This window comes from Marmota monax, unplaced genomic scaffold (genome assembly GCF_021218885.2).
Source record: "Marmota monax isolate L192 unplaced genomic scaffold, Marmota_monax_Labrador192_F-V1.1 WCK01_AAM20220418_F8-fsc00008, whole genome shotgun sequence".
NCBI lineage: Eukaryota > Metazoa > Chordata > Mammalia > Rodentia > Sciuridae > Marmota > Marmota monax.
In genome coordinates this window covers 9,588,081-9,614,538 of record NW_026694432.1, presented here as the reverse complement: position 1 = coordinate 9,614,538, position 26,458 = coordinate 9,588,081, and the positions used below count along the sequence as shown (strand labels likewise).

General features: G+C 47.6%; 2 protein-coding genes across 2 annotated transcripts in view; one reads left to right on the top strand and one right to left on the bottom strand.

Annotated features, from left to right (window-relative positions):
• The window catches only part of Zmpste24 (zinc metallopeptidase STE24), a 41,812-nt gene extending 34,254 nt beyond the window's left edge, over nt 1-7,558 (top strand). Inside the window, exons 8-10 of the mRNA XM_046468372.2 lie at nt 310-414; nt 3,087-3,230; nt 6,043-7,558. Coding sequence (XP_046324328.1) covers nt 310-414; nt 3,087-3,230; nt 6,043-6,267 — 474 coding nt within the window. The 3' untranslated portion in view covers nt 6,268-7,558. The remainder of the gene's footprint in view (nt 1-309; nt 415-3,086; nt 3,231-6,042) is intronic.
• Nucleotides 7,559-11,754: 4,196 nt separating this feature from the next.
• Nucleotides 11,755-26,114, bottom strand: Col9a2 (collagen type IX alpha 2 chain). Its single transcript, XM_046468370.2, has 32 exons — nt 25,849-26,114; nt 24,552-24,626; nt 23,332-23,367; nt 23,177-23,239; nt 21,924-21,977; nt 21,776-21,811; nt 21,656-21,679; nt 21,253-21,306; nt 20,858-20,911; nt 20,702-20,749; nt 20,448-20,504; nt 20,317-20,370; nt 19,931-19,984; nt 19,261-19,314; nt 19,116-19,169; nt 18,955-19,008; nt 17,803-17,856; nt 17,342-17,395; nt 17,106-17,159; nt 16,435-16,479; nt 16,033-16,086; nt 15,707-15,760; nt 15,412-15,465; nt 15,255-15,326; nt 15,033-15,068; nt 14,857-14,901; nt 14,734-14,766; nt 14,431-14,577; nt 14,116-14,170; nt 13,648-13,836; nt 12,909-12,986; nt 11,755-12,520 (listed from the first exon to the last, which is right to left on the bottom strand). The coding sequence occupies exons 1-32, from the start codon at nt 25,918-25,920 to the stop codon at nt 12,321-12,323; spliced, it is 2,067 nt and encodes a 688-aa protein (XP_046324326.1). The 5' UTR covers nt 25,921-26,114; the 3' UTR covers nt 11,755-12,320.
• Nucleotides 26,115-26,458: the final 344 nt, after the last annotated feature.

Below are 26,458 nucleotides of genomic sequence, written 5' to 3'. Positions count from 1 at the left end.
ATTTGTTTGCACTGCGAATTTAATCCAGGAGCATTTTACCACTGAGCTACATTCCCAGCCCTTTTTTAATTTTTTATTTTTGCGACAGGTTATTGCTAAGTTGCTTAGGACCTCACTAAGTTACTGAGGCTGGCCTTGAACTTGAGATTCTCCTCTCAGTGTTCCCAGTCTCTGGGATAACAGGTGTGTGCCACTGTGTCCCTGATTGTTTCTTTAAGTGAGACTCTATGAAGGAAGATTACTGGATTAAAAGGTTCAAACGTTTTGAAGGTTGTTTATAATTTATTATCTTTTTATTTTTTGATTCAGAATAAGAAACAAGGATGTAAAAATGAGGAGGTGCTTGCTGTACTAGGCCATGAATTGGGGCATTGGAAGTTGGGACACACAGTCAAAAATATCATTATTAGCCAGGTAAGTTTGGAGTGACAATGTTTTTTTATAGTATAAGAGTCAAGAGGTCAAGGCACAAGAAGTCATATAGTAGAACGAGTAAGACAGACTTCATAGCCAGGATCCCTGGCTTTCCATCAAAACTCCTAGATTTAACTACCTGTGTGGCCTCAGGCAATTTCCTTAACTTCTGTCTACCTCCATGCCTTCATTGAATGATAATACTTCATAGAACTGGTTAAGAAGAATTAAATGTAAATATGTATAAAGAGCATGGAATAGTACCTGAAACATGGTAAGTATTTATAAATACGTATTGTTGTCACCATCATTATCACCTCCAGAATTGCTCAGATTTAAGAGCTGTAAAAATGAGAAGAAGCAAATCTAGATAAGTTGGACATTAAGATGCTTTTTTAAAAATACCTTTATTTTATTTATTTTTATGTGATTCTGAGGATTGAATCCAGTGCCTAACACCTGCTAGGCAAGCACTCTACCACTGAGCTACAACTCCAGCCCCCAAAATGCTTTTTATAAAACTTTTTCTCATGTTAAAGTAATTTGTATTCATTGAAAATTATAGAAAAAGTAAAAAGAAGAAAACAATTTCAACAGCGTTTCTCCTCTGAATATTAATACCTTTAAACCAATAAACAGGTTCTCAAGTCCTGGGTAAAATAGTACTAAACCTCCTTTCCTGGTTTTGAGCATCTATAGCCTTAATGTCTTAAGTGGGTCTCTACCTTTCTGAAAGGTTACCCAGTTCTGGAGGATGAATTATATGGAAAGACTTGAGCCCCTGGGGACACATTCCTGTTGCTGTTTGTTTTTAGGTAATAAAATGAGTTCTTGTAGCTTGAAGCCATGTTAAATGGATACATGGCAATGAGTAAGAAATTAAATAAATCCAAACCTAAGTTCAAAGTAAGTATTCGGTCTAATAAGGAAAATCACTACCCCTTCCATGAATCAGGAGAGTGTCCAGTGGAATCAGTTTACCACAGGAGGTAGGCTGGTCCCTGAGGTGTGGTACCTTGTCAGTGCTGGTGCCAATTGCATCTTCCAACAGATAGGGTACCTGGCAGGAGCCAGTGGGGGAAGATCTGTGTTGTTGACTAGTGTATTGACTCCTTTTCTCTCTTGAGCTCCTTGATCAAGTCCTAGAATGGCTTGAAGAAGTTGGGGCTGACTTCCATAGAGAAGGTTTCTGCTCTTGACCATCAACAGCCTCCCTACCTCTGGGACTCTTTGTTGAGCATTCATATAAAGTCAAAATTTCATAGTCTGGGCTAATTTTGGAAGTTTTCAATATACCTTTTCCCCAAATCTCTTTGTTAACTGTTTTCTAATTTTGTTCCAAATCCCTGATCATCCAGCCAAACCATTAGTTGCCCACTACCAATTAGTGTGTGTGTGTGTGTGTGTGTGTGTATCTCCTCAGTTCAGGTCCTGAATTAGATTGCCTGGACAGTGAGATATACTACTTAAAAGTTCCCCTCACTGAGAAATTTCCCTTTGCTACTTCTTTTCAAGACCACCCACCCTGAGAGACACTGCGATGCCACAGCAGTCCACTTTGTGCTGGTACCAGTATATTGTATCATTATTTGTACAGTAGGCTCCAGTTTTTTTCTTCCTTCTAAATTAAATGATATAAGGGAACTCATAAGTAAGGATTGGTTGAGGAATGTCAAAGTGGTAGGAGTTGGCATCCTAGAGTATGAACACCTGCTCTTTAACTTCTGCTTCCTGACTTGCTTCATTTGCATGCCTGTGTAGAACACTTGGCTGATAATAGATACCTCTGGGCAAATCAGTTCTCAGCTAAGCAGCTCCACAAGTGTCCCATGGCCAGGAATTCTATTTCTATAGGGCCAACAGCAACCTAGAAATAATTTTTCAAAGGACATAGACTGTTAAGTGTGGGCATCTTCTCTAGGAGTTTTCTGTTGGCGCTTGTCATGGATCTATAGAGTTGTAAAGGGTAAGTGGCAAATCTGCTTACACTTCATCCTGGGCTGACTGGCGCACTTCATCCTGGGCTGACTGGCGCACTTCCTCCCGTTGTCAGCCCCACTCTAAGTGGCAGCTTCTTGAGTCATCTGGTAAATGCTTTGGAGCAGCACACTTAAATAGGGTATGTGTGGCTTCCAGATCACTGATCTGCTAAGAGAAAAGAATGGTATTTATTTTCTAACTTTACTACAAAAGGTTGTATTTTGGTACAGGTATTTGATTTTCTTTTCTTTTTTTTCCCTCTGACCTCCAACTCCTCAGTACAGTTCCTATAGTCCTATAGAGAACTCCAGGGAAACCTCTTGCTTTGGAGCCTCCACATTAAGGTCGGGTAGGAGCCTTGTGTCTGATTGTGGTCTCAACACCAGAATCCATTCTAGCCCTTTAACTTTGTAGAGAGAGAAAGTATTTCAATTACTGTTAACTACTTCAGTCAACAGTATTATAAGAGGCTCAACTCAAACCTACCCCTGAAGAAAACTATGCAGTTTTAAACATTTGGGGAAAATTTTATTTTCCTTTTGAGAATAAAAGGGAAACTATAAAAATGTCTAAATAACTTTTGCTGTAATCACACTAACACCATTCTTAAAACCACACCAATCACTTTTGTAGTATTATGGCACAGTGAAATCAGCCTAGAAATAACTTGATTTTTATGTATTCCTTTCTAGATGAATTCTTTCCTGTGTTTTTTCTTATTTGCTGTATTAATTGGTCGAAAGGAACTTTTTGCTGCATTTGGTTTTTATGACTGCCAGCCCACTCTAATTGGACTATTGATCATCTTCCAGTTTATTTTTTCACCTTACAATGAGGTAACGTATAATCTTTAAAATTATCTCAGATATACCCTTGCTTATTTCAAATCTAGAACCTTTAGGGTAGTATTAAAAAAAAATCAAAACTACGGTTTTAACAAATAGATGAAATAATCTTTTAGTCAGTTGATTGGTCAATATGAGAAAGTAGTAGAAAAAGCTAAGCCATATAAATAAATGTTTGTGTACTTTAGGGAGGTGGGGAGATAAAGAATTATACTTTAGCAGTGAAAACCTTGATATAATATGTACCTCAGAAAATTAGATGTAGATCAACTACTGGAAATCCCATGTATTCACTAGTGCATAAATGAAGGGACTGAAAAATAAAAATTGAGTACACACATGACAAGATTAAGGGAGGTTATATGACTGTGTTCCTCTGATTCTGTTCTATGAACTCCGGCCTCAAAATAGCCTTAGAGTTCCATTCAGGACGTTCTAAATCAAAACTGGGTGAAGTTGAAGAACCACTGCTCTGTGATAGTTGAAGAATCGCTGCTGTGATAGGGGGGTTCCATATGGGTGATAAGACATAGGTTAATGAGACCATGTCACAAATCTGACAATGGCACCATTTCATGATATTTGGTAAGGCTTACAACATAGGCAAGAAATAATACTGGGGATCTAGTCCCTCCATTCTGAAGAATTCTTTTTTCAAGTTGTGTAGTAAGGGTTTTGAGACAAGCTAAATGAATCCTATTTCTTTACTTAAAAAGTGGGTGTGTAGGACTAGGGATGTAGCTCAGGGTAGAGCTCATGCACAGATCCCTGGTTTGATCCCCATTGCCACAGAAACAAAAATAAAATAAAATGTGGCTGGGAATGTGGCTCAGCAGTAGAGCACTTGCCTAGCACGTGTGAGGCCCTGGGTTCAATCCTCAGCACCACATATAAAGATATTGTGTCTAACTACAACTAAAAAAGATAAATAGATATTAAAAAAAAAAAAAAGAAAAATGGAGAGGAATAGATCATATCTGTATAGCATTGTCAACATAAACTAAACTTTGTAGAGAAGTATAAGATTTATTATCTTTAAACATTTGAATACATTTTAAAAATATTTATTTATTTATTTATTTTTAGTTTTAGGTGGATACATTAGTTTGTTTTTATGTGGTGCCAAGGATCAAACCCAGTGCCTCATGCATGCTAGGCGAGCACTCTACCACTGAGCCACCACCCCAGCCCCTAAACATTTTAATATTTTGTTTTAACTTTTGTAGAAAATATTAATATTTTATATTATACAGTTTGTTACCGCTTGTAGAATATCATTTTTATAATAAAATAATCATTTGTCTCTCCACCCCACCCCACCCCAATATTGGGAATTGAACCCAGGGGCACTCTACCACTGAGCTACATCCCCAGCTCCTTTTATTTTTTATTTTGAGACAGGGTCTTGCTAAGTTGATGAAGCTGGCTTTTAACTTGTGATCCTCAGCCTCCCAAGTTGCTGGGATTACAGTTGTGTGTTAATGTGCCAGCCATTTTGTCTTCTGTCACAATTCAGGAATTCCTTAGGGACACTGAGTTGTGTGTACTAAATGAACCCAGACTGCTGTACTTCCTAGCAGTTGTACTTTTTTTTATGTGGTGCTGATGATTGAACTCAGGGCCTCATGTATGCTAGGCAAGTGCTCTACCGCTGAGCTGTATTCCCAGACCTTTTTATTTTTAATTGATAAAGAGTTTCACTGAGTTGTCCAGCGTGACCTTGAACTTGAGATTCTCCTGCCTCAGCATCCGAAGTAGCTGGGATTAGAGGTGTGTGCCACCATACCTGATTTCAGAATAATTTAAGAAAAGACATTATGTTATTCAACTTGTAGAACTTCAGTATGAAAAGAAATGTTCCTCTCATAATTTAGTTTTCAAATGGATTTTTTCCTTTCATAATGGTCTTCAAAACTTGTATACTTATTCTGGCAATATTACCATAGATCAGAACACTAATAAAAAATTCAATTTTGAAATTGTTCTCAGAATGTGACAATTTTTTAGAATAATATCAGTGAAGAGTGTCATGGTCCTTTAAAGGTAGATAAGTGGACCAAGTGTAGTGGTGCACACCTGTAACCCCAGCAACTAAATAGGCTGACACAGGAGGATTACAAATTAGAGGCCCATTTCAGCAATTTAGCAAGACCCTAAGCTAATGTAGTGAGACCTTGTCTCAAAATTTTAGAAAAATGAAAAGGGCTGGAGAGGTAGCACAGTGGTTAAGTACCCCGGGTTCAGTCCCCATACCAATAAATAAATGAATATAGATAAGTGATTAAGAATATTTTTTAAAAGAAAAAAAAAAAAAAGCTGGGATCGGGGGGGTGTTCCAAATACAAATTACCATGACTTAAGTCTGTCTCTGAAAGGTGGTGTCCTCTGGCTTTGGAGTCACCAGGAAGTTCAGCACTACACCTTTGAATTGTGTCACCTCCAGCAGTTTGTCTAACCCCACTGAGCTTCACTTCTTAAACTGTACAGCAGAAGTAAGAGATTGCTAGAGAATATGTAAAATGTCTACCTTAGTTCCTGCACATGGCAGCTTCTCAGAAACAGCTGTTTTTTAGTAAGAATAACATTTGTGTGGATATATATTTGTGTCTAGTCTGTTTGCTTGGTGGGGAAAGGCACAGTTTATAATAATTTCTCTCCATAGTTTCCCCAAATACCAGTGCTGTTTCATTTGACCTGCCCTTCTTCTTACCATAATGGGTTTCAACTGCAGTCTCAGCTCAGAGAACCTTCCTGGACAGCAAAGAGATGCAGGGTGGCTAAAACATTTCCTTTCCCTTTTCAGGTTCTTTCTTTTTGTCTAACAGTCCTAAGTCGCAGATTTGAGTTCCAAGCTGATGCATTTGCCAAGAAACTTGGGAAAGCTAAAGACTTATATTCTGCTTTGATCAAACTAAACAAAGATAACTTGGGATTCCCTGTTTCTGACTGGTTGTTTTCAATGTGGCATTATTCTCATCCTCCACTACTAGAAAGACTTCAAGCTTTGAGAAGTACAAAACAAGACTGAGATGCTCAGGGTCTATGACTGAAGACATTTTTCATTATTTCTGTCCTGGCAGCATGTTCCAGCTCTTGATGTTTTTAAACTTTTTTTTTTTTTTTTTTTAAGAAAAATGATTAAGTACAGAAGATTTAAATACATTTACTATCTCATTTCAAAAATGATTTAAATAATCCATTTCTTAAAGGAAACACTGGATAAAATTTTGAGGCTGAATATTTTTAAAGGCATAGTTTTATCTTCAACATCTGATTCACCATCAGTTTGTAAAATTATTTAAGAAAATACAGACCTTGTTTTATTTATACACTTATATTTAATCTGCCTGCAAGGTAATAGGGCCATTTAAAAGAGGGAACATTACTATTGAGTTCTGTGAGGCAGAAATCATTGTGCTCATGCCTAAGTTGAAACTTGTTTTTTACCTTCATGCTGTTATAATTTAACCTGGCCAATCAGTGTTTTAAATAAGAAAGAAAGATAATAGTTGGTAAGGCTAATATTATTTAATGAAAGTTGTTAGAAATATGCTGTTTGGTTCTCCAAATTTCAAATTTCTGTTCCCTCTCTTTGGTGCACACTGATCAGGAATTTCTAATATTGTTTTGAAATTAGAAATTATGTATAGGATGTTTTAAATCATTGAGTTTTGTTTTTGTTTTTAAAAAAATGACAATTTTTATCTTTCCTTCCACCTGGTGGGTGTGGTAGGTAAACTAGATTTTTCTCATTCATTCAGTCATTTTCTTGTAGTTAATTAAACAATGCTTCCTTCCACATAGCAAAAATTGAACAGATTTTGCAATATTAAAAGTGACAGAACAGGAAAAAAAGAATAACATCTTAAGAGACATACGAGTGATATACTGATGATTCTCTTACAATATTATAGGAAAAATATAGTTTTCTATCTTTCAAGGACAGAAGAGTTTCCATTTTTATTTTTGTAATTTTTATCTGTAATCCTAAGTACTATTTAATTAGGCCTGATTCCAATTTTGAAAATTATAGTTCTTATTATATAGGTAACGTTTTCCATCAAAACAAATGTCATGAATGATTTCCAGTTTTAAAAGCTGTAGGTTTGACTGCTTCAAATCTCTGTCCACTTTTTGAATGAGAACTTATTTTGTGCCTGACGTTTCCACTCACTGATAATGTTTACCTTCTGGGCATTTATTCCAAAGTGGGACGGACTGAGTACCTTTGGTGTCTGGCCATAAAGTCATTTGCTCAGCTGACATTTGAGTGATGTCTTCTTCACATGGAAATATAATAAAAATAAAAATCTAGTTTAGTACTGTATTATTATTTTCCTATAGCTAAAGCACAGCTGTCCTGTGTTTTTTATCCAGCATCCTTTTCCTGTGACTTCATGCTCTGAAAACTGCCTTTCCTTCCTTCTGTGCCTTTAAATACAATTTTCAGTTCTGCACAAGTGAAACATTAAAAATTGCAATGCAGATTTACATAACTTGTATTATTATTTTCCTATAGCTAAAGCACAGCTGTCCTGTGTTTTTTATCCAGCATCCTTTTCCTGTGACTTCATGCTCTGAAAACTGCCTTTCCTTCCTTCTGTGCCTTTAAATACAATTTTCAGTTCTGCACAAGTGAAACATTAAAAATTGCAATGCAGATTTACATAACTTGTCTTTATGATGTAGTTTGTGTGTCATATGTTGCCCACCAGTGTGATTGTTACCTTAGGGGAGTGGGGTGCTAGTGTATGACAATATAGTCCTAATGCTGAGTGTTATCAACACCATTACCCATGTCTCACACAATTCTCTTCATGGCTTCCTCCTGCTCTTCATGGCCTTCCTCTGTAGACCATTCCAGTTCTTGCCAATGTTTCCTCAAAGCTTTATTTGTAATCATTTCTTCATTTTGTAACTAACATCAGATTATTTTGGGTCTGCTTGGTCTGCCCTGGCTGCCTCTTTGATCTTCCTTACATATGGCAGCAGTAATTAGTATTTTATTATGTAATTGATCTAGTCACCCACAGTGTATGGATGCCAGAGGCATAAGTAGAGCCAAAAGGAGATTGACTGATGGGTTCCTGAGATGCTGACCAGAGTGAGACTCTGCTCCCTGAGATCTGGCAGATGAACAGGGAGCAGAATCAAGTTGGTCAAAGTCTGGAATGAAATGGCATGTCACCAACAAAGTTGATCTTTGAATCCAAGGCAGAGCCTGTGTTGTGTGTATATACTGCCTTTATCTGGGTTGACCCTTTGCTGAAGTCTGAGAGCTTGCTAGTATTCTGCCTCTTTGGGAAAGGTTGGGGGAGATGTAGCTCAGGAGTAGAGTGCTTGCCTAGCCATCTGCAAACTCATGGGTTTAATTCCCAGTACTACCTGTATGTCAGAATGAGTGCAGTTTGGTGGGATGAGATTGCACTATCAGACAACATGCCCAGGGGAATCCTAGGCTCTTATTATCCAGGATAGTTTCCAGGGAAGAAGACTTCCTGAAGAGTTGGACTAGAGATGAAGAGAAAGATACCCCCATGTGTTCTGAAAACATGAAACTAGGACTGCATATACCTGGTAGGTGGGTAACTTTGTATCTTTGGATCAGAGCCCCCCTGTGACTCATATAAGATATAGTAGCCCCTGCCATCCTGGTTTTGCTTTCTGACCATGTTGCAAAAATATTGATATTTGTCCTAAGTCTTTCAAGAGACACTATAATTTTATTATAGCATATTATTGTAATTCTTTTATTATTTCTATCCTATTGTGCTTAATTTATAAGCTAAACATTATCATAGGTAGGTAGGTATGTATAGGAAAAAACAATGTAATAGGGTTCAGTGACTAGTGGTCTAAGCAGATGTCTGGGGCATCTTAGGAAGAGGTAGTCTCAAGTATGAAGGCTTTATTGTGGGGGCCAAGGGGCCAGTCTGTGTGCTGGAGGGGAGTAGGAGATACAGTCAGGAGGGAGGGCAGATTTAGTAGGTCATTGTAAGAATTCAGGCTTTTGGTGTGGTGGGAAACCATTGAAGGTTTGGCGCCAAGAAGTGACATGATCTGCCTTGATTTAACAGGGTCACTCTGGCTTCTTTGTTAGGAGAAAGTATAGAAGCAGGGAATTAGTGGGTAGGGGCTCCCATTGCTTTCCCAGCAAGAAGTCCTGTATAGACTGAAGTGGTAGTTAGAGAGGCCAGCCAGACTGTGTCCTGGATTTGGTAGTGAGCCTCTGGAAGGGGCTGGACTGTCTTCCTGCCATGTCTATGTCTCTGTGTCTCTCTCTCTCTCTCCCTCTCTTGGGGACAGAATCCAGGAGCACTCCACCACTGAGCTACACCCTCAGGGCTTTCTTCATTTTATTTTGGAGATGGGGGTTTTTGCTAAGTTGCCTAGACTGGCCTTGAACTTGTGATCCTCCTCCCCAGCCTCCTGAATACCTGGAGTTACAGGTGTCTGCCACCACACCTGGCTCAATGTCCTTTCTGTTAAGCTGCTTAAATCTCTCTTTTCCTAATTGCAAACAGTGGAGTTGAGTTCCTACTTCCTTTTTGTTGTACTAGATTTTCTGTCTTCCAAGACTCGCTTGTAGAGGGCTTGGTCTCTATTCTTGGCAGTAGTAAGAATAACTGGAACACTTGGCCATTTGAACATACCTCAGCCACCCACAAGCTGAGACCAAGTCTCTTCCTTTCTGGTTTGATCATTGGTGGGTGGGGTCTTACTCCTTTGAGCAACCTGAACATATGATTCATTCATTTCATAAGTATTTTGTTGAGCTTGCTGTGTGCTGGAAAATAGAAAGTAAATGGGAGATCAAAATTCCTGCCATTTTAGAGCTCATATTCTGGTGTTTTATGTTGAATATGATAAATGTTCAGAAGAAGCAATCAAGTACAGGAGGGGACCTGGAAGCCTGGAGCAAGGTGGCGAGCAGTAATAATATTTGGAGGAACAGCATTCCAACAGCAGGTTTAGCACATGTGCAGCATGGCATGTCAGGAGCAGCATCAGGGCTGGCATGGCTAGGGTGGAATGGACCAGGGTCTGAGCATAGGGGTGAGGTCAGAGAGGCATGTGGGAGACTTGTAGATCACACTAAATGGGCTGAGTGAAATTCACCCACCAGAAAGTCTCATAAAGGGTACTGGACACTGGTCCTTTGGAATTAGCTCCCTTTCAGTCCTGTTAAAGCCTGAGTCATAAGAAATGAATCATCCATTTCTCTGTGGTAGTTGAAACCCTCTAGTGGACTCAGTCCTGTAAAGTCACAGAGAGGGACAAGAAAAGGATTTGCAAATAAGGAAACCTCAGGGCATAGGTGTATTCTCTAAGTCCAAGGTTTCAGGTACTAGGACCAAGTATATGACCCAAGTTTATAATACTTAAGAGCCTGTTCAGGGGCAGCTTTTGTCCTCTTTCCTCCCTCCCCGGGCGCTCTGTATTCTAAGGGCTTTCTGGCAGGCACTTATCAGGATCTCTGTGGGGTCTGGGGTGCTCTAACAGGATTTGCCAAGCACTAAGAGCAAAGCTATCTTAGTGGCCCTTGGTGCTACTCCACCTTGGCCCTTCTGGTGTCCCTGGGATGGGGTAAGTGAGTTCAGTGTCACTAGCATGAGTGTTGAGGAAGGGAGAAGCGAGGATGGGCATTTGTGGTGAGGTGTGGGAGGGCCACAGATGATCAGAAAATGCTTGGACCTCAGGCTGGAATCCGGGGCCTCCAAACAGCTACGGATGGCAGAGTGCTTCTTTGGGGGGCAATACATTTTCACATCAATACTGGGATAAACAAATTGGTTGCCTTTTGAATTTCAGAAGTTCCTAGCTAGCCTAGAGAGAGCCATGGGCTAGTCTCCTCCAGATTTTGATCATCCAGGCCCATGTGTGTTTTTCTCACAGCTTAAAGCCTGTGGAAGGGTTGGGGATATAGCTCAGTTGGTAGAGTGCTTGCTCGCATGCACAAGGCCCTGGGTTTGATCCCCAGCACCATACACACAGACACACACAGCCCGTGGAAGGCAACAGCCCAGGTAGGTCTTATATCTTCCACTCTAAGCTCCTACCCCAGGGCTGCACATATCAGGCACCAAAACTCCAGAGGACTCCCAGTTGCCAGGCCCTGACAGGACACTGGGTGTGCTATGTTTGGATAAATATAACATGATTGAGTCCTTGCCACAGATATCCAAATGTTCAGAGGGGTTTGCCCAAAGCCACACAGCAAATTATCATCTGCCTTCCCTTCCCTAGATCTTCCCCACAGATGTTCCTCATATAGGCCATGCTGTCTCCATGCTCACAATTCAGGATGTGCCCCACATCCCCCTCCCCTTCCCTAGCCCCTGGCAACTCTGCCCAGGTGGTGGAGGCAGTACCAACCTCCATCCCCATCCACAAGAAATTGAGCCCATGTCTGGGGATGTAGCTAAATTGTAGAGTGTTTGCCTAGCCTGGGTTTGATCCTCCACACTGCAAAAGAAAAAGGAAAAGAAAGAAAAATTGAGACTAACAACTCATGTTTTGGTTTGTAACTAAGTTGGGGGCTTTTATTTACAGAAAGGCCATGGTGGATACTGGGAAAAGGGGGCAGAAGAGGGTAATGGCAAAAAGAAAAGGGAGATGGAGTTTAAATACTCAGGTGAGAAGCAGGAAGGAAGTGGGGCTGGCTTAAGGATGCCCACCTCAGAGAAGTCACCCCCAGCAGTCATCCAGTGAGTCCATAGAATAAGAATGGGTTCAGGAACCAAGAGAGACCTCAGCCTACCTGTCCCAAGGACAAGATGGCCAGTGGAGAATGGAACAGATAAAGGAGACATTTGGTAACATCCAATTGGTGCTCCAGAAGGAAAGCCATCCTGTCCATACTGTTCCCTTTGGAGTGTTCACTCTCTGGTGACAGTTGACCTGTCAGCTACCTTTTCACTCTGATGCTCTCTCTTCCTTTTCCCCATGTTTTAGAACTTCTGTCCTTAGGACCACTGAGTCCCAGACAGAAGGTCCTGGGAAAGCTAGTTTCCTGGGCTGGAATGCCTGTCCACATCGAGGGGACCCAGGATGCCTGTGGGCTGTGTTCTGTGCTGCTGTTCATGGCCCCTTGATGGATCCCGGCTCAGTGAGACGGGCTGAGGCATAGGCTGAAGCCCCCAGGCAGGCTGCAGGCTCACAGAAACCTGGCAGTCCCACAGGGCCTGGCAGGCCAGGTCGGCCTGCTTCTCCTGGAGCCCCTGGGGACCCTCTGTCTCCATCCTTGCCATTGATTGCCTGCCCAGGCCGGCCAGGGAGTCCTATAAAAGAGTCATGACATTAGGGCCTTCTCCTGACTCAGCTTAGAATTCTGAAGTGGAGAAATAGTTCAGATGGGGAAATGAGGCCAGGGATACCACAGGAAGAAGGGACTCTTCGCAGACAGTGATTCTGAGATTGTCCACTATGCCCAGTTCCCAGTCAGTGAATCTTGGGAACACATGCCTGTCCTTCCCCTTCATGAAGAAACTACATCTCAGGAAGTCCTCAGAGTGTCAGCTTCCACTTCCCAGTCAGCCCCCACCCAGGGACTCCTGGGTGCTCCAAGTTGGATGAGTGTGAAGCATCCATGGAAGAAACCCAAGTGTCTGTGAGTCATTAATCCCCAAGTTCAGGAACAATTGTAGCCAAGCAGGGCCAAGTTCTTACCTGGGATCCCTGGGGGCCCAGGCATCCCAGGGTGCCCACGCCCTACTTCTCCTTGGTCACCCTTCTCTCCACGCTTTCCTGCAGACAAAAAAAGGGGTCTTAGTTTTTCAAAATTTGGAAAATGTTTTTCCCACCTGGTTTGATATTTAATTCATGTTTTACATACAGCAATTATTCCAGTTTTGTGCTAGTTCAAAATAGGGGAAAGCTGGAAATGACCACCTAGGGCTGGTTAAATAAAGAGAGGTCCAGACAAAGTATGGAAGACTATGCATCTGATACAGTTACTTACAGGAAAACATGCAATGACAATATCTAGCATTTACCAAGCAGTAAACTAAGAACAACTCTAAATTACTGCTAAAGGTAATCCCCACTAAACACTATGAGGTCAGTACTATTAACATGTCCATTTCACAAATGATAAACCTAAGGCCCAGGGAAATTAATGGGTAACTTGTTCAGGGTACATAGTGAGCAAGTGGCAGAGTCTGGATTCTGAGTCTATCTGCAGAGACATGGAAAGATGATGTTTATGGGGTTACCAGTAAATAAATAACCTTCCCAAAGCTATAAACAGTGCATTGTTTTCCATCAGTGTGGTTTGGGGGAAGAGCCCTGGGGTGTCTACTCCACAGTCTGACTGAGTTGGGGGTGGGGAACAGGAGGTTGAACTTAAGCCAGCCTTGGCCAAATTCCCACTGCCCAGCCCACACTCCCTTCAGAGAACAGCACTCACCCTTGGGCCCAGTATTGCCAATCTGACCCACGGCTCCCACGACTCCTGGAATTCCTCGAGGGCCAGGGTGCCCATTCGGGCCCTGCTTGCCTGGGTATCCAGGCGGGCCAGGTGGTCCTGGAGGACCCATCATCCCAACTGCACCAAGGGCTTCCCGCTTGGCACTCACAGCCACCTCTGCCAGTTGCTCTGGAGGGAGAGAGGGGAAAGAGGTCTATGAGATGGAAGGCCGAGCATCCTGATGGCCCCTGGCCTCTAGGTCTGCAAATTGAAAAGTCCCACTTTTAAGTTCCCTTTTCTTAAGGCCCTGTCCAGAGTGATATATCCAGATTTCCTGCAGCTCCTTGGAGGTAGAGCTGGAATGAGCACTTGGGACTCCAGACCTCTGGCAAGACCACATGGAGAAGCTCCTGAAGGGTGCCCAAGCCCTGAAATGGGCTATGGGGAGGGGTTACCCCCTCCTCTCACCTTGCATCATCTTCAGCACCACGTCTTCGATGTGCTGGTCACTAGCAGCTCGGCCCTGAAGGCAGAGAAGGTCTTTCAGAAAGAAGCCTCTGGCTGCCAGGATGCCCCTCCTGCAGCTTCTGACTCCCTCCAGATCCCTTATCTTCCCAGAAAGGATTTTTGTTTCTGACTGAAACCCCTTCTGCTTCCTTCCCTAGCATCCTTACCCCATGAGCCAGCCTCAGGGAAGCCAGCGGGCCTCTGGGAACTTCCAGACTTTGGGGGATTAGAGATCTCCTAACTAGCAGAACCCCTCTGCCCTGGGGGCCAACTTACCGCCACGCCCTGTCTCCCTGGCAGTCCTGGCACGCCTCTGTCTCCAGCCTGTCCTCGAGGGCCAGGCAGCCCAGGGTAACCCTGCACCCCTGGGGCGCCAGCATCCCCGCTGGGGCCAGGGTAGCCTTGCTCTCCGCGGACTCCTGGCTGCCGGGGGCGGGGCAGAGACAGCGCCCGGTGAGATTGCGCCAGGCTTGGCGGGTTAGGGGCGGGGAGGGGAGGGGATGGGAGGGTCGGGAGGAGGAGGTCCCAGGGCAGCCCAGGGAAGTGCGGTAACCTCAGGGAAGGAAGAGTGTGACTCACCTGTCCCTTGGGCCCCGGCTCACCAGATTCGCCCTGCACGTACAGGGAGCACAGTCATCAAGCGGTGGGTACTCTGGGGTACAGAAGCCCTCGCTCCCCGCCACCCCCGCACTACCCACTCACCTTCTCGCCTTTCTCCCCCGGGAGGCCGGCCACCCCCGGGTCTCCCTGCAGAGAAAGAGTCTCGGGTCAGGTGCAGTGGGGATGTGAGGTGGGGCAGCGCCACCAAGCCTAGGGTAGACAACCTGATGCCCCAAGCTCGGGACCCCACGAAGACTGAACCGGGCACTGGGACTCACCACTCCGCCGCGGGGCCCGGGTTTTCCTGGGGAGCCCTAGAGAAAGCAAGACGAAGGGCTTGGGGAATTTCCCCCTCCAGGGAGGGGAGGGGCCACAAGGTCCCCCCAGGATCCCAAGTCCTGGGCCCGCTGTTGGAGCGCTTAAGATCTAAGCTCCCCCAGCGCCCCTCCCCCAGTTTTGGGGCTGCATTCCCAGAAATTTTCCAGCCCCATTTGGTGCACCTTATCTCCCTTGATGCCTGGCAAGCCTTGGGGTCCTGGGATTCCAGGGGGTCCCTGCTCTCCCTTGGGGCCCTGAGGAGAAAAGAAAAGAGAGTAGTAAATAAACCGAAGTGCCCAGATATGCCCCCAGCAGCCCCCTTTAGTTGGCTATGCTCACCTGTCGTCCTTGGGGACCTGGCTGTCCCACTGGCCCCCTTTCACCCTGGTCACCCTGAAATGGAAAGAGAAGGTCATGCCCTGGCTCTCTGCAGGGATAGCCACCCCCTGCCAGGCCCCAGACCTTGGCAGGGTCAACTGTCCTCCATTCCTGCTGTCACCAGCAGGGGGTCCTTTGCTCCATTTCACAGACCAGCAAATTGAGGTGTTGCCAGAAAGAGGACCCAGATCCTGAATCTACTTGTGCCAGCTGCTGCGAGTACTCCAGGGGAGGGACCACTGCACCAGACACTTACCTTCTGTCCCACGATGCCCCGAGGACCAATTTCTCCTCTGGGTCCTGGCTCTCCCTGAAGGAAGGAGAAATTGGGGATACACAGTAGGCCTAATAGGACCTATGGGTCACCCCTCCCCACCCATAGATCTCAGCTAATTGGCTTCAATTAGGAAATGGGCTCAGAAAGAAGAAAGGTGGTTAGTGGGTCAGAGCAGACACCCAACTAACCCAGAGTGCTCCTCAGATTGGGGCTCCATCCCATGACCTCACTCTGGCCCCACTGAGTGCAAAGCCCTCAGACCTGGAAGAGCCAAATGCCCCTGTGTCAGTGGATAGGGCACTTACCTCCTTCCCAGGGGGACCAGAAAATCCAGGGAGACCCTGCTGGCCAGGCTCACCCTGCAGGAAAACAGTTTTCAGGTTACTCTGGATGACCCAGTTGGCCCTTGGCCTCAGCCCAATGAACACTGAATACAGTCTGCAACCAAATGAATAGGGGAGGGGGAGAGGATGTTCTTGGACAAGTTCTCTGTGTTTGTTTTTCCTCTATTAAAGCCATGCCATCCAGTCTCCACTAAGGCAGGCCAAGGGTGAGCTGGTAGTGGGAGAGCAAGAAGAGAGATAACTTGTATTCAGGCTGATTTGAGAGCCTTGGTTGACCTTGCAGTCATTAAGCCATGCCCATTCCCTGCCCTCCAGCTCCCTTGCTCACATGGAACCAATTCTCCCAGCTGGGGGTCACCTTACCTTATCTCCAGGACCTCCTTTTGTCCCTGGCTGGCCCGGCACACCCTGCCAAGAGAAATAGACATCAGTTTCTACCCTGGCACAAGGGAACCCCAAGTACCTGTTGCTTTGCTTCCCATCCCGAATCCAGATTTCCTCTGTTCCAGGGAGGGAGCTGAACAGAAAACCCAGGCGTGGTGTCAAAAACTTGACAGTATTTTCCACCCCTGCCCTGAGGCCTGGTGGGAGAAGGAGAGGGTTACAGAGACTGGATTGCCTACCAGGGCCTGTGTCCAGGGGGAAAAGATGAGCACCTTTGTATGCATCTAGGCCCACAGTGAGTGCCTGCAGGCACAGGCCGGACCCACAAGAAGTGGTAAGGAGGCAAGACGTGGTGATACAGCAAGAAACCAGGTGTAGGGGCTAGGGATGTGGCTCAGTGGTAGAGTGCTTGCCTAGCATGTATGAGGCACTGGGTTTGATTCTCAGCACCATAAAATAAATAAAATAAAGGTAATATGTCCATCTACAACTAAAAAAAAATTTTTAAAAATGAGAGACCAGGTGTAGATTTCAATCTCATCAGCCACTCATGCCCTCATAGGGAGGTGGGCGACAGAGTGCTTGACTTCCCAGTCTGAGGAGAAGCAACTTGTCCACAGGCAACCCCTGTGGCTCTACCTGATACTTACTGCTAAGCCCTGGTGGCCTGGGCTTCCTGGTCGTCCTGCCTGTCCTACGTGGCCCTGAAGAGACAAGGAATCAGAAGCACAAATTAGAACTGCAGCTAAGGGTCCATGGCTTCCACCCCAGTGCAGATAGGGAAACAGATCAGAGGTAAGAAGAGATGTTCCAGAGATACTACAGAGGATCCCCAACTCCAAGGTCCCCAGGATCATGTGATAGGACCAGCAGTTCCCACTCTTACCTTCATGCCAGGTATGCCTGGAGTTCCATCCTTGCCATCGATGCCTGGGGGGCCCTGCTCAGGAGGACAGTTCAAGGGAGACTCACAATGGGGATATTCCTGGAGTCAGACCACCCACACATGACCCTCTGTGACAGCTGCAGTATGCAGGTAGGAAAGGTGTCTGCCCATCTCAGGAAACCCTACCAGCCAACTGGGGGAGGGGAGCTGAAGTGGGAAACTCCACTGTTCCTCCTTCATGTGAATGAGTACCCCACATGCTACAAGTTTCCCAGGATCTCTCCTACAGCATCACCCCTATTTATGATTGAAGAAACTAAGGCACAGAAAAGGAGAACTTCCCAGATTACAGAGCCAGCCTGCATGCAGCAGAGTTCAAATTCAGGCTCTTCTTCTAGGGGTTTAGACAAACTGACCCAACCCTGTCCACATGGGTCAGGGACTGGGCCTCTGGCACTTACAGTTGCTCCCTTTGGGCCTGTTATCCCCTGGGGTCCTGGAGCACCTTGGCTACCCTGCAAAGTAAATAGAGATCACATCACCTTCAGGATATGGAGCCCCTGCCTAGCTGCACAGAGAGGGGTATAGCTGAGATCTGTAGCCTCTGGGTTCCAGAGTACCTGTGGCACAGACCATCCTATGTTCCTTTGAAGGAGAGGAACATAGAACCAGGAGGAGTGTGTAGAGGTCAGTGCCAAGCAGTGGGGTTAGACTGGGTTCGGCTCAGCAGGAATAGGGATTATTAAGTGATGTTAAAGAATAGTTGTTTGTCAGACACAGTGAGGCATGCCTGTAATCCCAGCAATTTAGGAGGATTTCAAGTTCCAATTTAGGGAAGCCCTAGGGTTAGAGTTAAAGTTTAAAAGGGGATAAGGGTTTAGCTCAGTGGTCAAGCACCCCTGAGTTTAATCCCCAGTAGTAGGAGAAGAATATTTCTTTATTTTGTTAGTTATAATAATGATGTGGTTCTGTGAGAAAACGTTCTTATTTTTAGAGATACATTCTGAAGTGTTTAGGAGTGAAATGACACAATGCCAAGGATTAGCTTGAGAACCTCAGAGCAAAGCAATAACAAATGAAGGAAGAAGGGGAAGGGGGACAGATGAAGTGTGTATGGCAAAATGTCAATAACTGTGGAACCCACGAGACTGCCATATGGGAGTCATTATAACATTCTCTCTACTTTTATGCATATTTTAAAATTTGCATTAAAAATAAAATAATAATGAAGTAGCTAACTGGGCTTTTTGTTCAAATTTTCTGTAAACTTAAAACTGCTCAGAAAGTCTACTAATTAAAAAGAAGAGTGAGGAGAACCAGCATCCGACCAAATCCCATTAGCCCCGTGGCTGATTTGCTGGAATTTCATTGTCTGGCCCCAGTGACCCTGGGACTGGATCCCATGGCTTCTCCTAAAATCTGAATTTGGGCCAACTGAGCTCTTGGCACAGATGGTCTGAACCACCCCCACACAGTCGCACACACACACATACATACTCGCGTGTATGTGTATGTGTGAGTGTGTGTATACATACACCAGCCTTGAGGGGAATAGAGTTCTGCCCAGTAGTCTCCAGGGGCACTGGCTAGACAATGGGTGCCTGAGAACTTACCACATCACCCTTCTCCCCAGCTCGGCCTGGTGGCCCTCTTGGACCTTCCTCACCCTGTCAAGAAGGAACAACAATATAGGTCACATGGGTTCAAGGGGAACATACCCACTCTGTAGCCCTAAGGGTTCCAGCCTGGCTCCAGGGGACACGAGCAGTCTTACCGGTGACCCAGCAGCACCAATGGAGCCCACCATGCCTTTATACCCACGAAGACCCTGGGGAGAGAAAAGGGTTGAGGTCAGTCCTGGCTGGACCTCAGAGGGCTGGTCATAGCAGCTCTTGCAGGACACACCTAGATTTACTTACCGTTTCTCCCTTAGGTCCTGCCATTCCTGGGTAGCCCCTAATCCCCTGGGGACCCTGTCAAAGCAAAAATGATAAAAAGGCAATTACAAGGCCCATTTCATGATAGCTTTTTGGACGCCCCCCCCCCCAGCCCTTTTCACAATGCCCCTTTGAAGTAGGCAACATAGTCCCTATCTTGTAGACGGGAAATCTCATTTGAAGGCTCAGAAATGGAGAGGGACTGACCATGGCCACTTGAAGGACAGTGGCAGAACCTGGACTTCAGCTAGGCCTTCCAGCTGACAGCTTTGGTTCCTGTCCCCTAATTCCTGAAAGCCTCAGTCTCCTTCTTCCTACTCAGAAATACTCCCAACTGGACACAGGTCTATTTGGGGGGGGGGGCGGGGTTACCAGGGATTGAACTCAGGGGCACTCAACCACTAAGCCACATCCCAGCCCTATTTTGTATTTTATTTAGAGACAGGGTCTCACTGAGTTGCTTAGTCCCTTGCCATTTCTGAGGGTGGCTTTGAATTTGTGATCCTCCTGCCTCAGCCTCCCGAGCCTCTAGAATTACAGGTATGTGCTCGGCTGGACACAGGTCTCTTATAAACTAGAGGCCTGAGCAGGGTAATGACCCTATCAAGGGCTCCCAGGAAGAAAGAGGCCACTGGGGAAAGGTGTTTCTTACTGGTGGTCCAGGGATGCCTTGCTCTCCAGAGGCACCCACATCTCCCTTGGGACCCTAAAAACAAAGATGAGTTATCAGACAGGCAGGCAGGTAAAGAGACAAATATAGAGATAAGCAAAGATACCAGTCACCTTCCCTAGCACAGGCAGATAGGAAGGACCTTTAGACCATGCAGTTCCATATCACAGGTGAGAAAATGAGACCACACAAAGAGAAGGGACTTGCCCAGAGACACATTGGTCTGGAACATAATCTTCCTGCCTCCCAGCTCAAGGCTCTGTACCCTAGACCCACGGAACAGGGGAAGAGATGAAAAATGCGGACAGGCTGCTGTAGGACTGTCTCCATCTAGCCACCATCTCATGGCCCTCTGCCCTTAGACTCACCGGCTTTCCCTGGCGGCCAGGATCACCCAGAATCCCCCGTCTGCCAGGATGCCCCTGAAGGGAAGGAATGAACTCAGTAGGAGGTCTCTTCCCAATAGCTTGCTTCTCCTTCTCAGAATAAGGGCTCTTACCTTTACTCCCTGTAGCCCTGGGGGCCCTTTCACACCAGCTGGACAGTTGGTTGGACACTGGAAAGAAAATCCAACAGGACCCCGAGGTAACTTGCCTGGCTCAGGCCAGCTGGTCAGTGCATCTCCATTTTGTCAATTCTTTAAACAGTTTCCCAATTCACCTGGCTGAATCTCTACCACTGCCCCTACTCACTACCCACAGACCCTATCTCCATGACACCCCCATCAGCCTAGTCCCAGACCCCACTTCTCACCAGGAAGTCAGCGCTGCCTTCCAGGCCCTGAATGGTTCCTGGGCGTCCCTAAGAGGAAATGTATGAAGATGGAACCTGAGCAGACCCTTTCCCACCCCAAGCCACTTCCCCAGGAGCACATGGCCGTGTGGCGGAGGGGAGTCTGAGGACACTAACCGGTTTCCCAGGGGGGCCTGGGGGCCCTGATGGTCCCTCTGGTCCTGGATCCCCCTGGAAGCAAAACAGGCCCAAATCATACTACCATCCAGTCCTCCCAGCTCCATCTTCTGGTTCCTGCCACTGCCCTGTCCACCCTGCCTTCCAGGACACTTCCTGAGAGTCATTACATGGGGAGATCAAGCAGATTGACAGAGGATGGTACCAGCCCATAACCTTCCTGAAAGGCGTGCTACAGGGTAGACTCAGCAGGAAAAGTTTCTGCCCTAAACCTGGAGGACCGCCCCCCACAACCACCCCACTGGCCAGAGGCAGGTCCAGAAACTCTCTGGAGTCCACCCAAGTTTGCCAGCCTGGAGACAGAGAGCAAGAGGCAGAGTGAGGCTGGGACTCACCTTGGGGCCTGGGATTCCAATCTCACCAGGGAGGCCAACAGGTCCTGGAGGTCCCTAGGGAGCAGAAATATGGCTGTCCAGGATGCCTCAAGCATCAATCCATCCAGCGCAGGAAAGTAGGGATAGGCACCCAAGGCCCTTTCTCCACTATGACTTTTACCAACACCAGAGAGACTAACAGACTGGGGCTTGAAGGATCAAAAAATTTCATATACTTGATGTCTGCCCTGGAGTTCGTGGACAGGCACAGAGTGGGATAGCAGCGTCTCCAAAGCCAGGCCATTCCTGGCACTATCATAGCATGCTGGCCCCTCCCCATGAAAACTATTCTGCTAGAAGTCCTACTGTTGTCCCCTCCTTCTCTGGGAGTCCCGGGGACCCTGCTGCATCCCTGAGGACTTACAGGAGGTCCAGCAAAACCAGGGCCCTGGAACAGAAGAAAAGGAAATTGGGTTCATGACTCTCTCTGCAGGTCCTTTCTACCCACAGAGGGTCCCTAGTAGCCCTTGCATATTGTACTTACTGGCAGGCCAGGGGGGCCTGGGAGCCCAGGTTGGCCCTGGAAGAACAATGGGAGAGGATTAGAGACTGGGTCTCCTGGGTTCCTGCTCCTTTCTACTGTAGCCTCTTCCAAACTCCAGGCCTAGATTGCCCACACTACAGCTACTTACCTTGACTCCAGGAGTCCCCACAGAACCAGGCTCCCCTTTGGCTCCAGTTACACCCTAGGGAAGAAAGAGAAGGTAGGACAACATGCTCCCTGACCTGGGGGAAAGAGAAGTCTCAGGGGACTCTCCTGACTGGACAGAGGCTTCCTTTCATCATACCCCATGAAGGCCTAGGGACCTTAACATACTTCCTTTCCCCTTTCCCTGGTTCCCACAGTAACCCTGGGAAGCTATGAAAAGAACAATTATCCTCTTTTAAAAAAATATTTATTTTTTAGGTGTAGATGGACACAACACAATGCCTTTATTTTCATGTGGTGCTGAGGATCGAACCTGGGTCCCGCCCATGCTAGACAAGTGCTCTACCGCTGAGCCACAATCCCAGCCCCAATTATCCTCTTTTGAAAGAGGAGAAACTAAGGCCTGAAGACTTGCTGGCCTAGGTTTTATGCCTCCCAGTTTAGAAGTCTAGGAGACCTAGGAGCCTGTGCTGCCCATAAACTTGATGTCTGCCCTAAAGACTTTTCTGATCCTGAATTTTCTCATCTGCAAATTGAGTTGATTATGTTTCCTATCTGGGATGGATGTGAGAACCAATGTGCTGGTAGAAGGCAATGTAATTGGTAATCTTTGTGGGGGTGTATACAAGTTGGGAGGGGCCCTGATAACAGGTCCCAGCCTTGGTCACACCTCTTGAGCCAGCAGGGCAGAGGCAACTCATGGGTGCCCCTCCTTCCTCCCATTCCAGTAACTGATCTAAATGTATCCCCCAGTAGATGACTGTCCTCTTCCCCTTGGAACTGGCTGTGTCTAGTATCCTATAGCTTTGGGGGCTCTTGGGAGCTTTGTGGTATCAACTAAATGATGTTCCTCTTCTGAGTTGTGCCTTGGATTGTGGAGGGGATCCGGATGGATAAAGGAGGAAAGGGTATGGCACACAAAGTTAGCCCCACCTGGTGTATTCAGACTGATCCCTGGATGCCAGAAACGTGAGACTAAGTTCTGATGCTGCAGACAAGCAGGAAAACTCTGAACCCTACAGAAAACAGAGCCCTTCTCTGGACCCCAGTTGGATTCAGTGGTGTGAGGTTCCAGTGAGCTCACAAGTCATATAAAGGTAAAGGGGAGGCTTACAGCTGAAGATTCTCCATCCTGATGCCCACTCTGAACAGAAGATGAGCGAAGAAGCCAGAACCAGGCTCTGGAAGTCAATAGGCTGAGCCCTACCCTGCCCTGCCCAGTATTCAGGTACTCACATCAATCCCAGGCTTCCCATCGGGCCCATCTGGCCCAGGTTTGCCAGGCTCTCCCTTGGATCCCTTAAAAATAGAGATGGAGCAAATATTAGCTAAAGGAGAGCAAGAACTGGAAGAATTAAAAGTCAGAATTCAAAGGCAAAAAAAGCACTCACCGGAGGGCCAGCTTTCCCAGGAGGTCCCTTGTCACCCTGCAAGATTCAAGTTGATGAGACAACACTGACTCATGCTTCCCCAGTGAGCACCCCTGGCTGGCCAGTACCAAAGGCTCATCTCCTCAAGCTCCTTTCTTCTGTTCTGGGTCCCCTCAGTCTGGTACTTTCTGGGAAAATAGCCCCCTTTTCCTCCAAGACATTTGTAGGTTCATTGAAACCAACCCCAGGCAGCTGGAGAGGGGAATATCCACATGCAGGGGGTTTAGTCATGCTGCTGTTGTTAAGGTGTCAGTTCTGAGGCCTGCAACTGGGCTGAGGGCTCTAAGGTAGCTGGGAGAGCTGACCCTCTTGGACTTGGGCAACTGTGGGGGAAAAAGGGGGCAGGACTTTTAGAGAAGGTGGGAAGGAGTGAGGTGAGCTGCTGCTCCATTCTGGACTGTCAGATGAAACTAGTGGCTGGGGTAGCGGCAAGGACGAAGGGGGCCAAGAAGGGGTAGATCCAAAATGTTCCCAAGGAGGGAAGGACCTCTTTACCAGTGACAAAGGACCTTTGGTGAAGACAGGGCCGGTGGAGTAAGATTCTGCCCCAGAGAGGCCCCCAGGCATTCCTGAGCCTGCAGTAGCCTGGGCCTGGCCGGGGCCCAACTCCCTGGGTTTGGGGGTGGGGACACCATGCTGAATAGAAGTCTGTCCGGATGGTAAACGTAGAGCTGACCTCCTGGGGGAGCCTCCAGAATGAGGTTTTTTAACCCTCACCATGCTAGGGAGGGCAGGGGAACAAGCCCAGATGATTCTAAATTGCAGAAGAAAAAGGAAAGGGAAGAGACGGGAGTGTGGCCCCAGTCTGTTCAAGGCTCCCAGTTATCCTGAAGAGGCGTCTAGGTGTGCCAGGGCGGCGCGAGAGGTTAAGGCGTCTCCTACTCCAAAAGGAGAGGAAAGGAAGGGAGGGGGATAAGGACTCGCTGTGAGCTGCGGTCATCAGACCCAACAGCGCTCCCTTGTCTGAGGGCGGCTATAACGGGCTCTGCATTTCAGAACTGGGTTGAGGTTTCTGCGGAACAAACAGGCTCCTTGTGGTGCGGACCGGTGCCGCCTACTGGCGACTGGGGGCACTACAACGTCAGACACATGCTCCCCCATCCCCACCCCATTTCCATCCCTCATAAAGTTCTCCTTTGTCCGCCGCCTCCCTTCCCCCTTCCGTCCCAAGTTAGACTCACGTCGATGCCATCAGATCCAGGTACTCCTGGAGGCCCAGGAGGGCCTGGGGGCCCGGGCTCTCCCGGCGGTCCTCTCTGAAAACACAGGCAAGGGTGCAGCCCTCAGTGCAGGATGCTGGGCATCCCAAGGGTTGCAAACAACCCTGGGAGCGGTGTCCTAGAATCGTAACTCCCCTGGTAAAGGGAGTTAGCTCTTCAGGGAGCCACGAGCTCACGTGTGTTTAGAGCCCACTATGCACTAGGTACTGTGTCATTACGTCGATTATCTTATTAAATGCTCAGAACTCTCCGGCGAATTCTATTAAGGGCCGCAATTTGAAAGCGAAGAAACAGGCACAGAAAGATTAAAGGTTCGTGGACGATTTCCTTCCACTGTAACAAGTTGCCCTAGGGCTGTCTTAATGGGGAACAGATGGAGAAGCTGGCGGCTCAAGTAAATCACGCATGACACGCATAGTGGTGCCTACCCGGACTTTGATCCTCAATGAATAGTAGCTCGTATTGTTACTTTAGGAGGAACAACAGGTATACGAGGCGAATTGGCATCTCCTTCTCTCCCCTTGGTAAAACCCCATAGAAAAGTGGAGGAGGCATAGAGAAAGGAGACTTAGGGAGGGGAAGGTGTACTCTCTTCCCACTGGGAGCACCCTGATCTTTCTTCCTTGGAGTGCTCCTCTTACCCAGAAAGCCCTGACTTAGACAGGGGGTCCCACGCGTGCCAGGTGCCCATGCCCTCCCCGGGCCGGGAAGTGCCAGAATGGCGCACCGCAGGAGAGCTGCGACCCGTGCCGGCACCAGACAGCGCGGACTCTATCCTACCCGCGCAAGGGTCGCGTTAGGTGCCCCACCCTCAGCCGACACTAGGAAGCGAGGACCCGCGCGGGTGGGCGGGAGAAGCCTCAGCCCCGCGACAGCGGCGTCTGGCTGGAGCCGGCGCCCCCGGGAGGTGGCGGGGGTGGAGGCTCTGTAGCCGGGTGAATGGGCAGCATTGTCTTCCCCGCCACCTGGGCTCCCTCGGCTGCCAGGACTGAGCGTCAGTTCCTGCCCTGCGCTGCTTGTCCCGGGCAGGGCCGAGCATCTTGGATCAGGGACCCTCGGGCTCCCCGGCTCATCCACCTTCATTCACGAAGCCGCACGCATAGAGGGGCCTGCGCCCGGGACTGTCTACCGCTGTCCCCTCGGGCCAGGGGGTGTCAGTAGAGGGTGGGAGACAGGCAAAGCCCTTCATCAAACTCCCGATCCTGAACCCTGGACCTCCAACCCAGGAACCCGCCACCAGAGCGACCGCGGAACTTACGATCTGAGCCAGGGCGAGCCCGAGCACCTGTAGAAAAATAAGGAGGCCGCGGGGGGCTGCCGCAGGGGCCATAACGCGCGGCGGGTTCTGGAGGGATAAGTGCCGGTCCACGCACGCACTGGAGGCGAAGGCTGCTCTCAGACCCGGCGGGTGGGCCTCCGGAATATGCAGCGAGGCGGGGCGGGGTCTGGCGGGGTCTGTCACCTGAGAGCACCAGAGGAGGGAGGCGGGCGCCCTCCGCCCAGCTCCGCCCTGCTCCGTCCCGCCGTCGGTGCCCACCCACCGTTCTCCTGGCCAGAGCTTGCCAGAGCCCCAGGGATGGAGACATGGTCTCCTTTCTCTGTGAGGAGGCAGAGCGGGTTGCTGGGAGACTCCTCCGGCCTGAGAGACTCCTTTCACCCCCAACCGCAGCCCCATCATTCCCCCACCTCCCCAGCTGCCTCTGCTTGTGAGCCCCGGCCGGGCCAGGTCCTCTCTCCTCCACAACTCAGGCTTAGAGGCCTCGGGTTTTGCAGACTTTGCAGCAGGGTCTGAGCAGCCCCCATTCATCTTGCTGCTCTTCTGGGGGCTCTTTCCTCTCCACGGACAATCAAGCCTGTTACTTAAAACA